A 14,882-nucleotide genomic window follows, 5' to 3' on the forward strand; every position below is an offset into this window, starting at 1 on the left:
TTAAATTAAATAAGTTTACTGATGAACTGAGAACCCACTGAGATGTTTTTGGATGTGATTCCTAACCTATGCATTCCACGTAAGGTCCTTGCAGTTAAGGGTGTTATGCTCAAATAATTTAGGCAATGCGGTTTTATTTGGTTACTCAAAGAACTCATCTGTGCAATTCCTAATTGCAGTACAAACGTACAGATGACACAGCTTAGCAAATCTGGCTGCATTTGGTTACAACAGTTACAACCCAACCCAACAGAAAAAGCAGGCTTGCAAAACACAAAGCAGCTTTCAATCATGCCTCTAACCTGCTTCATTTCAAACAGAGTCACCAGGTGTGCGACTGCTTCATTTAAACCAATCTGTGACACGTGGCATAGAACAATGTCAATCACAAAAAGACAATACGGCACTTTAGTACGGCAATTTAAGGTTAGATTTGCCTAATGATACGGTAGTCGGGCCAGAACTGTTGAAAACAGCAGCCAATTTGTGTCCCTTAAAACATTTAATGAGCGTACAGCTTCATTAAAAAGGAAAGTTCTTGTTAAAGACAAGACACGCCGTGCCTTCGCGCGGCTCAACGAGGTGAACTTCGGAAATTAGGCGACATTTCGGCGAGCGCGCAAACGAAGAGGCTTCGACTCCAGCGCTTAGCGTGTCCGCCACCCAGAAGGGAACGCGTCAGGAGCGCCCGACCGGCGGTGAGCTGAGGCCAAAGGGGGCAGAGCGGCTCGCTACTCTGCTGTCAGGCGAATCGGCGGGAGGGGGGGAAGGGGGGCGGGCCGTGGCGGAGGAAGAACCCGCCAAACGCAGCAGGCGTAATTCATTTCACAGCTTGAGGTGAAGTGTAGCGTGGCTGGATACGTTTCAGCGGAAAGCACCATACGTAGCCACCGGAGGGTGTCAATACTTGGCTTTAGATGATTGGAAGGGGAGGCAATCGGCTGACAGGGAAAATACTTACCGGCGCCTAGCAACCCAGCGAGCTCATTGCCTGAACTAGCCCGCCTCCGCTTGGGTTTTCGCTCACAAACCATGCGAAATAAAAATGTATAACTTGCTCTTGCCCTCGTTGTACAAAGAGCTCAGAGTTTGTTTCAAATGTAAATACACACTAAATAAATGGATTAGTTGACTCCGAGAGGCCCCTGTGAAGATCTTTACTTAACCATTCAACAACACCATGGGAAATGAGAATTAGTCACACCATAAAGAGCACTTAAACCTTCGGCGCTTTTTCAAGTCTTTCATTCCAACAAGTTGATGGTTTGTAATTCATTTATGCAATTAAATGCGTTCCACCATTCTTTCACGTTTATTCCAAAGGGACGACTGACTAATCTGACTAAACAGGCTTAACACTCCTCGAAGTAATTCCTTAAGTCTTCTCCTTTAATTATTCATTGAAACTGCATAGAATTTATTGTTCACCAAAATGAAGTTTGAACTATTTATTGTTTGTTTTTTTTTTTTCTTTAAGCCCGGGAGACAAATAAAACAGGGTACTGTATGTTATCTGCCACAGACAACAGCGCTTTATTACGAAAAAATCCCCTCAAATCTGTTGTTTGTTGGGGGTGGGGGTGAGGCTCATTTCTCTCTCTCTCTGGATCGATCCCGGATTAAAAGCCCCGTTCGACGATGCCGTAGCGCTCCCTCGCTTTACTCATTCGAACAAACGCTCCTTTCCGCCAGCCCGCGCCGCCGCGCGTACGCTAATGGGGATTAAGCGACGCCCGCGAACGCCGCCGCCGCTTCCCGTTATCACGGGCCGCCGTTCACGCCGGTCGACCTCGTCTTCCTCGTTTTTATCGCCGGGCCAAATCGCGGGAAAGCGCTCGCGGGCGGAACGAGATCGCCCAAATGAAAAGCCCTCCTTAAACCCGCTAACGCCATTAGAACAGGGACGCGGGAAGGCAACAAATTGGTTTGGCCGAGGCTACCGCTCAGATAAGCGCGCACGTACGGCCGGAACAAAAGCCAGCTGATAGCGCGGCCGGCGGCGGCGGCGGCTAGGCTCGCGATTAAATGCATTTAATGATAAGTTTACGGGCGCTAATGAAAACGCTGGTCAGAAAGCAGTGCCAGATTACAGCATGTTTACGTGCCGGGGAAGGAGACGGGGTCTGTGGTTTCCGTGTAACCCCTGCCCCCCCACCCACACACACACACACACACACACACGCTCTGCCTCCTGCTGATATGCTCCCCGCTCAGCCTTAATCCCGTTGTTCAGCAGTAGCTGAAAGCCGGTCTCCGCAGCACACTACCGACGGCTCGACTCGCGCCGCTGCGTTCCGAACATCTGTTCCGCCGCGCTCTCTCTCCCCCCGCTTCGCCGCCGCTCGGAGAAGCCCGCGGACGCACGCGTCCACGACGTCTCCAGGGGGGGGCCAGACCGGATACGGCGCTCGATGCGTCCTATTTATTTTTCTATGGAAGCGGTCCGGCAAGTGGCGTGGTGCCATCGCCGGTTCTGTATTTGCATAGAATATACTCTGTCTTTGTTCGATGCAAATGAAGGCATCCGACATACCGTTGCTCGCTCTGGCTCACGAAACTCAGATCAAACTTCCAAACTAGGTGTTGCAGATCAAATGTGAACCAAGATTCAGCAACTGCATTGCATATTTCTCGCCTCAAATGTTTTCAGAAATATATTCTAGTGGACTGTTCAGGTGGAATAAGAGAAAGTTTACCAACGGTCCACAATATTGTTCCTGTTTCCAAAATGGGAGCCGAAACCCGACTGAAGCACGTCTATCCAATCAGGTGCTGGCAGTGACAGCGGTTGCCCATATTCTGCCCCATAAAATGGACAGCCTGGGGGTCCGGCGCGTCGTCATGCGTCCTTGCCGGATCTGGTGTGAACCACTATCTCGCGGCTTCGATCAGGTCCGTCGCCCGCTATCCATACCGCCGCCGGGGGGGGGTGGGGCTGCCCCCTTCGATCGCTCGGCCCTTTTGGAACGTCCTCACCGTAACCTCACCGTTCCCACGCGGCGGTGAGGGAAATCCAGCCCGTTTCGCTACGGCAACCCGGGGAGCGCGCGCCTGACCCCGCGGGGAGGCGGGAACTCGCGGCTGCCGCGGCGGGAACAGACCTTCGAACTGAGACGCCGCTCGCACCACCCAGACGGCCGAGTGAGTAACTGAGCCCAGGTGCCCCCTGGGAAACCCGCGATGCGTCCTTGAACGAAGCGGTTTCTCCCGATTCGCTCCGGTGCAGATGCCCCGCGCGCAACAGGCATGCGAAATATCGGAAGGATCTGCTTAAGCTGCGTAATTCACCCCGCATAATGGGATTTGCTCCGCAAATAAAGTGGTCTGCCAAATGCTTCCGCTCCGTTGTTCTGGTTAGCTCCGTTTTTTCCGTTACTTGTTGAGTCGGGCCGCAGAGGTGGAACATACTGGGGATAAACATAATTCTGCGCATATGAGACGTAAGATTAGCGGCCAGGTTCCTCGTTCCAGGTCATAAATGCCAGAAGCGATTACCAGCAATTGGCCCGCGTGGATAATGAGGAGAGACAGACAGACTGATAACTGCGAGGCTCGGCGCTGGCTAATATGCCTGAAACTGGCAGCTCCAACTGGGACAAAAAAAAACACGTGGCTGCAGTTTTCATGTATTAACCAGCGAAGCTTATACAGCTTATACGGAAAAGTTTGGCACCCCCGGCAGACAGTATTTAAACTGTATTTAAAAGTGGGGGTGCCGGCGGCAGTGCCGAAGCCAGGAATTTGTTTTCGGGGGTCGGCCTGCGGACGACCGGCTTTTTGGCCACGCTCATCAGGGGCGAGTCTGGCCTTAGAAGGACACATCGTGAAAAGGATTTAACGCTCGCGTGAAATATGGTGGTGGATTTTTAATGTTATGGGGTTATTTTGTGTCGACTGGTCCAAGCGTGTATGTCCTAGCATCTTGACCAAACACGCGGTGCCCCCAAGCACAGCTGAAAATGGGTGGACTAAACACAGAAACTGTTTCTGTAAAATGGTAAATCATAAACGCATGTAAGCACCACAAAATAAAAACTGATGTGATTTTATGCATGTATTTTTATCTCACATTCATCCTTGACCTCAAATGCAAATGCCTTAAGTATATAGCAAAAATAACTCATTTCACTATACTGTTCCCGTGCTTTTGGAGGGCACTGTACGTGTTGCTCTCAACCAGGAGAGATTTGCTTTCTGAGAGTTTTTGCTCACGGCAGCAAAACAAACATGAGAGGGCTCAGTTTAATTAACCGCATTTGCACTGCGCACCGTTTGTGAAACAACATTTTCCAAAAGTTTTTCTCTAAACAAAAAAAAAAAACAAAAACAGAGAAACTGTATGTGACTGAATTAAAAAATAACTTCCAACCATTCAAACAAACACTTGAGTGGGGGCCCCATTTTCTGATTCCAATTAGACTGTCTCAAAAATGGGAGCCATTTTTTAAGCTCAAAATGAGCAAGACCTCAACGAACACGGCTCGCGTCGGCCGTGAAAACGGCTCGACTTTTTGACCCTCTGCTGCCTCTAGTGGCGAAACGCTGCTCGCGCGGCGGCTGCTAATTCAGTCGGTCAGCCGGGTCAAAGAGTCAGGAAACGAGCGGAAACGGAGACATTGCGGCTGCGTTAGGGCCGCTTATCCCAGCCCCGACTGAAAACGACAGAACAAGCGATCTGTTTTTCCACAGAAGTCCCCGAGAAGCCCCCGCTTTGCAGCACCCAGCGGAGACCGGTCCGCGAGGTTAATTAGATTCCGATGTACGGGCTGAGTAACTGCGGCGTTCCCGGAGCGGCTGTGTGGTCGGAACGCCTCAGGCCTTCGTTCCGCAGAGGGAGGGAGGGAGCCTGGAGCGGACCGAAAGCTCGGCGCGCTTATCTCGCTGACCCAGCACCGGCGCCGCCTTCGCATTTTACAGGCGACGGGCGCCCCCCCCCACGCCGCCCGCGCTTGCGTCCGCGCGGCCGAGCTCCTGTACCGTGACCGCGCTGCTGATAGAGCCGTCGCTCGCGGTAACCGAAGATCGCGTTTGGCGTTCTAGCTTCCGCGCATGAATTTAAAATCTATTTGAAGACCGGCCGGCTGCTGTGAAATACGGGGGGGGGGGATACGAGCTCGGCGCGGTAAAACTGTCTCCTGGAGACAGATCTGGCCACTCGTAAATCACCCTCCGCTTTTTAAAAAACCAAGAGGTCACATTTCGAGAAACAGCCTAAGCGATGCGTGACAGGGCCGAACCCCGTCACGCTGGGTGAGAGGAACGGTCGGGGTGATGCGTGTCAGTGTGTACGTCCGTGCTGGGACAAAGGGAAGGTTCTGTATGTGAACAAGGATAAGGAGCGCTGTGGATCTTCATTGCACTTTTGCCAACAGAATTACCCTCAGGGTAACTGAGGGAACATGAGACAGGGAGCTCTCCGACTACTTTCTGCTTCCCCAAAGAAGGGCCCCCAGGGATGCGCTCTAAAAAAGTTAGCGCTCTACCAAGCAATTATCATCCAGCGAGTATGTTTAACCAGAGCCCGAAATACTTCATGTTTCACAGAAAGTTCCAGAACTCCAAAGTGTATGTTCATATGAGCAGGGTTTTTTCCTGCACTGAAATTTCTCAGACGGGCCGCCTAAGTGTTTTTTCAAGCCGCCTATAGGAGAAATCGCGCAAAAAAACCCTGGTAAAACGGTTAGAAATGGTCCGTGATTTTATTGGTACAATGTGGTCACGAATGACACTGCATTTCAAGTCTTTCAAGTTTTGACTGCTTTCATGTTTACGTGCAACCTTAGACAAGCTAAATTAACTACAGTAGAATCCGCTTAATTGCATTAAAGTACGAAGTCATCTATCATCTGCTATCACTGTGATTTTCAACAGAAACCGCCTTCCTTTGAAGATTTTTTGGTTTCGTTTCTTTACAGGGCACTTGTCAGTTTATTTATGATCTGTCGACTTCATCATCTTCCGACCATCAAAGTATATTTATAGATCATTACACGATGTAACTGGACATAATTTCATGCAAATACCCTAAATATGCGTTAGTGGTTTCTGTAAATATGCAATCTCTGTACAATTGAATGAATGGGAAATGGTTTGGGATTTGGCAACTCTATGCAAATACCAGAATTATGCAATAATCCATTATGCAATTAAGTGGATTCTAATGCATTAACCTACACCATTTTTGCCTACCTGTGCAGACTGAAATGAGGAATAAAACTATGAAAAGCCTTTAATGCTGTTTAAGGTACAAGTAATACCAGTCACAAAAAAAGCATTCTTTGAGTGAATGTATAAAAATAATTTCATTACAGTAAGCTGTCATTTGTGCGGATTCATTAAGAGGTTAATTACCATTGTACCCTTAGTTCTGAGTAACCAAAATGAGATGCATATTTAAAGACATATTACAATTCCAAATACAACTACTGTAGAATGGCCCACTTTCAATGTGTAAATCCTTCAGTATAGGCTATATTTCTACCCCAATTCTGGCACTAACGATATGTAACACTTCAATAAATATTTTAATTGTTCCAATTTTTTTGTCACGTTTCATTTTTTATAGCCTACATCTCAATGCATTGTGGGGGTCTCTCGAAAACCAGAACTCTCCGTTCTGAATGTAGCTAAATATAGAGAGACGAAGCGTCCAGCTGACAGCGGCAGCAAAGCCAGACCGACCGCAGTCGCTGTCACACAAAGTCACCGCCTAAGTCCTATTTTGAGCCAGGACAGACCCCGCTTGAGTGGTCCGCACCGGGACGTGTTTGGAAGCGTGTCCGCCCGAGCACTTCGCCCGGGGCTCCGTTTCTCTGAGAACCACCTTCGACGCCTTTCAAGAGCCGTTTGGCGGAAACTCGAAGGAATAAATGTTCCCTCGGCTTTAACGTCTTGCCACAGCTTGTGAGCCCTTTTACTGCGACACCGCACTTGAGGAGCCGGGCAGCATTCTGAAAACACCCACTGAAATACACTCTCATTCTCTCCACACACCACATACCGTTTCGTTTAATGAGCGCCATAATTCTCTGTATGTTATAAAACACTGTCCAATCACCCTTCCCAAAGTAAAACTTGAACAAGCACTTAACACCTGCACCAATGGCTTTCAGAGTGATCACAAATCTCGTCCGGTGGCACCGAGTGTGAGCGGTGAGATATGACATCATATTTATCAAATTTAATAGCCTTCCCGAAGTCCTGCAGGCCATTTTCCCAGGATTCCCGCCCGGTCCGGTTTCTGTGAGCCCGTCCCCGGCGGTCTCCCCTCACAGCCAGACTGAGATAGCTGACGGTGACGGTGACCCCCCGGGGGTCAGCGCTGGTAAACGCTCTGACGGAAGCTTCTGGAATTTTTTCCGCTCCCTCGTTAGCCCCTCTCCTCCGTCACTCAGGCGCGCGACACAGGCGGGGCCCCCCGGCGCGGCGCGGCGCTCTGCAAGCCTGGCGGAGGGGCCCCCGGAGATTGACGGGCGAGCGCGCGCGCGTCAGGGCGACGGACGAGTAATAAAACCTCCTGGGCTGAGTCACGCCGCCACGCTAATGAGGCGAAAGGGCACCGCGAGGCCCCCGCGCAGCCCAATACACTCTGTCATTCTGTCCCATCATCACGCCTGTTACGTAAACGGTCATGGGGAGGACCGGGAGAGAGGAGCTGTAGATAGATAGAGGGAGGGAGGGAGGGGGGACGGACGCAGGGAGATGGGGGGGGGGGTACTGAGGGAGGGAGGGAGGGAGGGGGGATGGACGCAGGGAGATGTGGGGGGGGGGGGGGGTACTGAGGGAGGGAGGGAGGGAGGAGAGGGGGAGAGGGAGGGAGGGAGGGAGGGGGGAGATGGGGGGGTACTGAGGGAGGGAGCGAGGGAGGGAGGGAGAGGGGGAGAGGGGGAGAGGGAGGGAGGGAGGGAGGGAGGGAGGGAGAGGGGGAGGGAGGGAGATGGGGGGGTCTGAGGGAGGGAGGGAGGGAGAGGGGAGAGGGAAGAGGGAGGGAGGGGGCGAGGGAGATGGGGAGAGGGAGGGAGGAGGGAGGGAGGGAGGGAGAGGAGAGGGAGGGAGGGAGGGAGGGAGAGGGGAGGGGAAGGATGAGGGAGGGAGGGATGGGGGAGGGAGGGGGGGCGGAGAGGAGGGGGGAGGGAGGAGGGAGATAGAGAGAGGGGGGGACTGAGGGAGGGAGGGAGGGAGGGAGGGAGGGAGGGAGAGAGGGAGAGGGAGGGAGGGAGGGAGGGAGAGGGGGAGGGAGAGGGGGAGAGGGAGGGAGGGAGAGAGAGGGAGGGAGGGAGGGAGGGAGATAGGGAGGGAGAGGGGGAGAGGGAGGGAGGGAGGGAGGGAGAGAGGCCTTCCTTACCTTAGCCGCAGCACCATGTTCACGGCGCTCTGGCCTGGAGCGCAGGGGGCGGGGACCTCGTACGGCTGGACCTGCGGCGTGCGTGAGAAGAGCAGGAAGTCATTCGGTCACGGCGCTCTCCGATAATTACCGCCACCTCCGTACGGCCGCGCCGCCCTCGGTAGGCTTCCGCAGAGCCTCTCCGAGCCACCTGGCCCACGCTAGCGCCGAATGAAAGAAGCTACGCCGCCCGCAGGACCAGCAGCCCGCGCTCCGAGCTCGCCTCGCGGGGAGCGGGTACCTCCGGAGCGCCGCGCGTTTTCATCCCCCCCGGGGGGGAGCGGCGGGCTAATTTAAAAACGTTCTGACGCACGCCGGCGCTGTCGAGGGCGGCTCGGTCCGAGGCCCCGGGTGGCTCCGAGCGCTACGGCGGCATGGCTAACGGGCTACGATGAAAGCTAGCGAAACAAGCCGAGCGCGCCGAACGAAAACGCAGGCGCTGTTAAGACGGCTATCGGGACTTTGTGGATAATTGAGATTCGCTACGAAAAAAGGCCCGAAGCTGTGGGAGGCTTAAAGGGGAAATTACGGAGGATGAGCAGGCCGGGACCGCAGCCGCCGGGAGCCGGTGGGCCCGCCCGCCCGCCCGCCCGCCCGCCCGCCCGCCCGCCCGCCCGCCCGCCCGCGCGCCAGCGAGCGACGCTCTCGGGTTATCTTTGAAATGCTAATGGGCTCCGTGAGAATTCCGCGGGGCTCTTCGCCAGAGTAATAACCCTGCCCCCGGCCCGACGCGACCGACGCCAGGAGCTCGGGAGCTGAGTTATTATTATTACGGCTGAGAGGCTCCCCCCCCCGGGCTGGGGAGGGAGGGAGGGGAGGGGAGGGGGACAGGGACGGGGGGGGGCCAAGGTCGCGGCGTTCTCCGGCGACGCTCACCTGGGGGTGCCGGGCGGACGGCGGGTCGGCGGTGTTCCCGTTGGCGTCCTTCTGAAAGAAAAGGAGGAGGAGAGGCAAACGGGTGAATCCCTCAGGCGCCCCGCTCTCGCCCCCGCCGTCCGCTAACGCCGCGGCGAAGCCCGCCGCCTTCCTCCCCGAACTGACGTCGGCGCGGCCCGCGGCGGCTAACGCGAGCTCGGCTGCGACGCCCGGGAGCTCACGCCAGAGAGCAAATTAAGCGACGGTAACAGGACGGCGATTAATATGACATCGGCGGCCAGGCCAGACTCGCGCGGAGCTCATCAAACAGGCCTGGCGAAGCGAGCGGCTCTGGCCGAGCACAACAGGGGGTTCCCTGATGCCTTTCTCATTACGTCATTCACGCTCAACGCAGCTGCAGCGAACGCTTTCTACCGGAAGCCGTCGGCGGTACGACCGAAGTAAACAATGAGCACTGTGGCAGAACACCTGTTAGCCTCTTCCCCATGGACACAGCAACGTAACGACTCACAAAGCACCTGAAACTTTCCTCAGAGCTGACAGAGCAACAAAAAAGACATCACAGCAAACCTGTTACCTTCTCACTTTGGACCCATCAACATAAAAGTCCCCAAAACACCTGTCGCCTTCTCATTATGGACACAGCGACACGGCAGCGAAGCTCCGCTCTAAATGAAATGATTTTGCTGAAAGGCATCAGGAAATTCCTCTCAAAACACACAGCGGGGACGCGCAACAGATACCAACAGTTAACAACGAGGATTTGTTTGCGTGCGAGTGCGTCCACTTCCTCGACAAAGATAATAAAGGTTTGTTTACGCGACTGTGCAATGATTCACTTTCGCAAAGGCGATAAACATTCATTACGGCGGCACGGTGACTTACCTCGCAAAGACGGCCGGAAGTTTATTTATATCGGTGCGCGATTGGCTTACCTCTCGGCTCTCCTCGCGGATCCTCCGTGACTGAAAAGACAAAATCAGACAGAACCGGGCGTTCTCATCCTCGGAAAAAAACACAATTTTCGGCAGACGGATGGGGGGACGGGGGACAAGGCGGGGGGCGGGGGGTGGGTGGGGGGGCAGCGGAATGATCAGAGCGGAATCGTGAGCACTTAGACGCGGGGTAAACGAAAGGACAAATCAAAACGAATGGCTGAGAGACGGAGGCGATTCCTCACAGGTCGTTAAGGAGTGGGGTTATTTACTTTTCCCCCGCGAGAGACTCAGTTCCAGCTCCTGACATCTTTCAAACACGGTCCCATCTTTGACAGTAACTGCCCTCCACCCCCTCCTCCTCCTCCCTGTTCCCCTGTACGTTCATGCCACCTCCGAATGCTAGCCTGCTAGTCTGGATCCAAACACAGGAGCCTCCCTGACAGCGCAGGCCGGTCTCCAGTCAGCAGGAACACAGGTGGCGCGGCGGTGCGTTTCCAAACAGAGGATAGGACAGACCGGCTTGTTTCTCGCTCTGGCTGCAGAGGAAGAAAGACTCAGCTCGGAGGCGGGACGCTCCGCCCTGCCAACAGGCCTGCAGTTTAAGCAGTGTGGAAGCGCTGCTGCGCAGTGAACCACTGGACAGGGTCCAGCCGCCGTGTTCAGCAAAGAAAGCTCTCTCGCCCCCCTCAGAAACGCTCGGCGCGGCGGACGGAGCTGACCGGACGAAGCGGGTGAGGTGGGAGCGACAGAGGTCCGCCTACCCTGCCCTGATTGGCCGCGGCCTTCCCCTCCTCGCTCCTCTCGTCCAGCTCGTCGTCGCTCCACTCCCAGTCCCCGTCCTCCGTCCGGTGCAGGTGCCCGCTCGACCCCGGCACTCTCCTCACCTGGGGCGGGAAGGGGAACAGGAACTCCTCAAACATACGTCCACCACGCAGACACAATGCTGCTTACTCCTCACGCAATAGGTTTCACACATACAGTGCACACAAAAATAAATGTAGTTCACATCACACATATGTCTATGTGTTTGTGAATCCTAAACAGCTTGAAACAGCTTCTTCTCAGAAGGCTGGTATTGTATGCGGGGGAGTCTCAGACAAGCAAGGGGAAACACACGGCCTACCAGGAGACTGAGGAGAGGAAGCGGGCATGCAGCGTTAAAAACACACGGCTAACCCAGCGGATACCTCACACAGCCACCAACCCAATCTAACTAGCGCAAATCAATGGGGAGCACCAAATGTCTAACGCAGGGGCATCAGACTCCAGTCCTGGAGGGCCACGTTGCCTGCTGGTATTTGTAGTTCTAGCACTTACGTGGTTAATTGAAGTCATTGATTGGCTTGACAGTCTTCCCACCTTAGTTCCAAGACCTAGATTGGTAGCTACTTGATAGGGAGCCTCTAAAAAAAAAAACCAGCAGGCACTTGTGACCCGCCAATACTCGAGTTTGCACGGGCAAAGTCAAAGAGGGAGTACCCTTCGCGTGGGATTGTGTTCAGAACCTGTCTCAGAACTCGACGTCAAGCTCGCGCTCCCCGTGCTCTGCTCGGGCTCCTTGAGCGAAACAGAAGAGCGTCAGGACCCCCTCAGGAGGAGGACAAAACACAGGCCGCGCGCCTCAGCGCTCGGCAGGCCGCACGCTCCAGCGCCCGCTCGCGTTGTTCTGGAACACGCTTCCATCCCACAGCATTCCCAGCGGTCCTCAGCCCTTCAAAAAACGCCCGGCTCCTGAACTCCGAAGAGCTTGAGTTCGTCCTCGACGCCGCGCGCGTTCGTTTTTAAAAAAAAACATGACAGCTGCCGCGCGGAAACCGTCGCTCGGTTCGGAGCGGGGACGAGCCGCGTACGCGATTAAAGCGGATCCCGCGGGGAGGCCGCGCTCTCGAGCTCGCGAGCCGGGCGGAGGAGTTCCGGAGGAGCGCGGGAGGCGAGTCACGCGGATCGGTCCGATCCATCAGCAGGATTTCGGGGCAGGGGGATTAGTGTTCGTGTCTCCTGAGCGGAAAAAAAAAGCTCATCGTAATTCTCAGGCCCACGTAAGTCTCTTTTCCACAAACTTGTTTACGGCTCGATTAATATTCCGTAAGCCCTTTCAAACTTTTTAGCTCTGTCTTTACAAAAAAAAAATTAAAAAACTCTTTATCCCACACTTTACGTTTTACTTTGGAACCCCCGGCTGGATGTGCTCACTGTGACATGCCCCGTCCAAACGGGAGAGTGCAGAAAGCTTTTTTTAAAACGAGCACAAGCTTTTTTTAAAACGAGCATAACCGGGTGCCGCTTTTTCAGACAGAAAACGCGAGATGTGAGCGAGGCTACGGAAAACGCGAGCACAACTCAACAGAGAATTTCACACTCGCCCTTTACCAGGAGAGTAAAGTACCTAAAGCATTAAAGTTACTCGGAAATCCATTAAAAGGAAGGCTACCACAGGGCCCAGGGTTTTCGAATTACAGGGATATGATACCTTTTATATATGGCTTCTCTCACAGATGGTTTCTCTCACTGGTCTGCCAAAATCTCTCACGAGATAGAAAGCCTCCCAGCCTCTGCATTTCCGATACATACCATAGTACTCAGGTTATTACTGCAGCTTAAACATCATCCCCATAGTGTCAGGCACTTGAAATGCGATCATCTTTTATCAATGACTCTTTGAAGTAAACTGAGCGCGGGACAGCCGAATACAGGAACTTTGACGCCCTCTGCTGGCAGAACAGTGTGCTAGTGAGCAATGTGCCGTGTTATCTTGCACCAAACTCTGTAACTCTGTCAATCTAAAATATAAACTAGCATTACGCTGGATATGAAAACTGTATGATTGACAGCTGTACACAGGATGTTGTACTGCTTAGAGGCAAGTTTAGCTAACTGAATCAAGGGGGAGAGTGAACAACAAACAGGGACAGACAGAATGAGGAGTAGAGATAAAGAAAGAAAAAAGTGAAAGAGGTAGAAAAATAGAGGGAGAAAGAGTGTAATGTTCTTCAGTCGTATCTGTTGCATATACGTTTTGTCATGAAGCGAAGTATAACCGATTCTAAAATGAGGTGCTGCTTTGGGGCTTCCAAGTGGCATATCCAGACACTGGTAGTGCAGAGAGGCACCCCATGGGATGCATTAAATCCTGACCATGCGCGCGGTTAGGATGGCATACACAGCTGGGGGAGTAACCAGCGCATAATTGGCTGTAAGGGGGTCCCGGGGGTGAATAATGGAGTGAAAATAAGTGCCAGTTGGCTTTTGCAACGAGATGCGTGCAGAAGTGCCCCATTCTGTACTTCATTGAGGACACAGCAGCAATGAGGCAGATCTACAGACCCAAACAGCCCTAAAGTCCCTTCCATATCCAAGGGGGAAACAAGAAAATGGTGCCAGACAGGTCCTTGTCGCCAAGTGTGTAGGGCAGCCGACTATCAACCCATATATGGACATTAACCCCCCCCCCCTCGGAACTGGGGGGTCAAATCCTGGCCATGGCACTTTCTGTACTATATAAAGTAACAAAAAAGGATTAGAAGGGTAGACTGCCCGTTCTCCTTTTAAAAAGAGAGGCTTTTTCCATGAAAGGTGTGTCCAGCAGTCCCTCGCCCAGTCCAGAGCACTGCTTTGCATGGGCCCTGAATCATCGCGTCTGAATCACCACCCGGGCCTTCAGCTCGTAAGCTGCATCGTAACACCGCGCTTCACACTCAAACCTGCTGAAGCAGCTGCTTCTCTTTGACTTGGCGCCTCCCTCTCCCTCTCCCTCTCCGCTCTCCAGGTGGTCCTGCAGCCAATTACACCATGGAGAGTCCTATCCTTAGCGTGAGGGCAGGATGTAATATTAGAGAGAGGGACAGAGACGGAGAGAGAGTGGGGGGGAGGGGGAGGGGAACCGGGGACGAGCGAAGCCGAGTCCAGCTCTGACGGAACGAGGTCACCGAGTTCGTTGCCAGGCGCGCGTTCGCGCAGGTTACTGCTGCCGAGGGCACCGCCACCGCCGCCGCCGCCTGGCCCGAAGCGTCGAGAGAGGGCGGCGACACCCCGCTTCAGCGTCTGCCAGCTTCGCGCATCAATCGACATCCCGCTGACCAGACACGGCAGAGAGTCAAACCGCTCTCGGCGGCGCCGGGATTAAGCCTCCTCCCGCGAATACTGATCGCCCCGCTCCGACTCGGCCGTCGGCCTCGCCGCCCCCCAATTAACGCTGAGTTCCGGAAAGTTCCGCGCGATCTCGCGTCAGGCAACGTTGCGTCGGGCCGGTTGCGACCGTCGCCCGGATCGTCGCCGAGTGCTCTCGGCCGTCCTCGCGTAGTGAGCAGACTTGTTCAACAGCACCAAGAACGGCGAACAAAAAAACCGGTCCCTTTATAGCCTTATAGCTTTAATCCTACTGCTAATAGTATATCTTAGAAGAGGACTTTATAGTGTAATTCCATAACAATGTTAATACATTCTATTTTGTCTGTTTTCTTGGACATTTATTAGTTTTACTGCTTTAGTATATTTACCAGCAGCACTTCCTCAGCAGCGTTGGGGGGATTTCTACAAGACGCCCGCTTCGGATAAACCGCAGATTATGTGATATAAAAGCCGTGAGTTATCGCCTAAGCTAAAGAAGTGTGTGTGTGCGTGTGTGTCTGTGTGTGTGTGCGCATGTAGGTATGTGTGTGTGTGTGTGCGTGTGCGTGAATGTGTGT

The 14,882-nt window shown here is 53.6% G+C and overlaps 1 protein-coding gene across 5 annotated transcripts in view; it reads right to left on the reverse strand.

The window, feature by feature from the left end:
- Positions 1-14,882, reverse strand: part of stk39 (serine threonine kinase 39) — a 51,351-nt gene that overhangs the window by 18,451 nt on the left and 18,018 nt on the right. For 2 of the 5 annotated variants that reach the window (XM_064327453.1, XM_064327454.1), the window contains 5 exons: positions 11,677-11,754; positions 10,959-11,081; positions 10,195-10,224; positions 9,260-9,310; positions 8,345-8,415 (listed from right to left, as the gene is read on the reverse strand). In XM_064327453.1, coding sequence (XP_064183523.1) covers positions 8,345-8,415; positions 9,260-9,310; positions 10,195-10,224; positions 10,959-11,081; positions 11,677-11,754 — 353 coding nt within the window. The remainder of the gene's footprint in view (positions 1-8,344; positions 8,416-9,259; positions 9,311-10,194; positions 10,225-10,958; positions 11,082-11,676; positions 11,755-14,882) is intronic. The other 3 variants (XM_064327456.1, XM_064327457.1, XM_064327455.1) reach the window with 2 other exon arrangements.

The sequence above is a fragment of the Anguilla rostrata genome, chromosome 3 (genome assembly GCF_018555375.3).
Source record: "Anguilla rostrata isolate EN2019 chromosome 3, ASM1855537v3, whole genome shotgun sequence".
Taxonomy (NCBI): domain Eukaryota; kingdom Metazoa; phylum Chordata; class Actinopteri; order Anguilliformes; family Anguillidae; genus Anguilla; species Anguilla rostrata.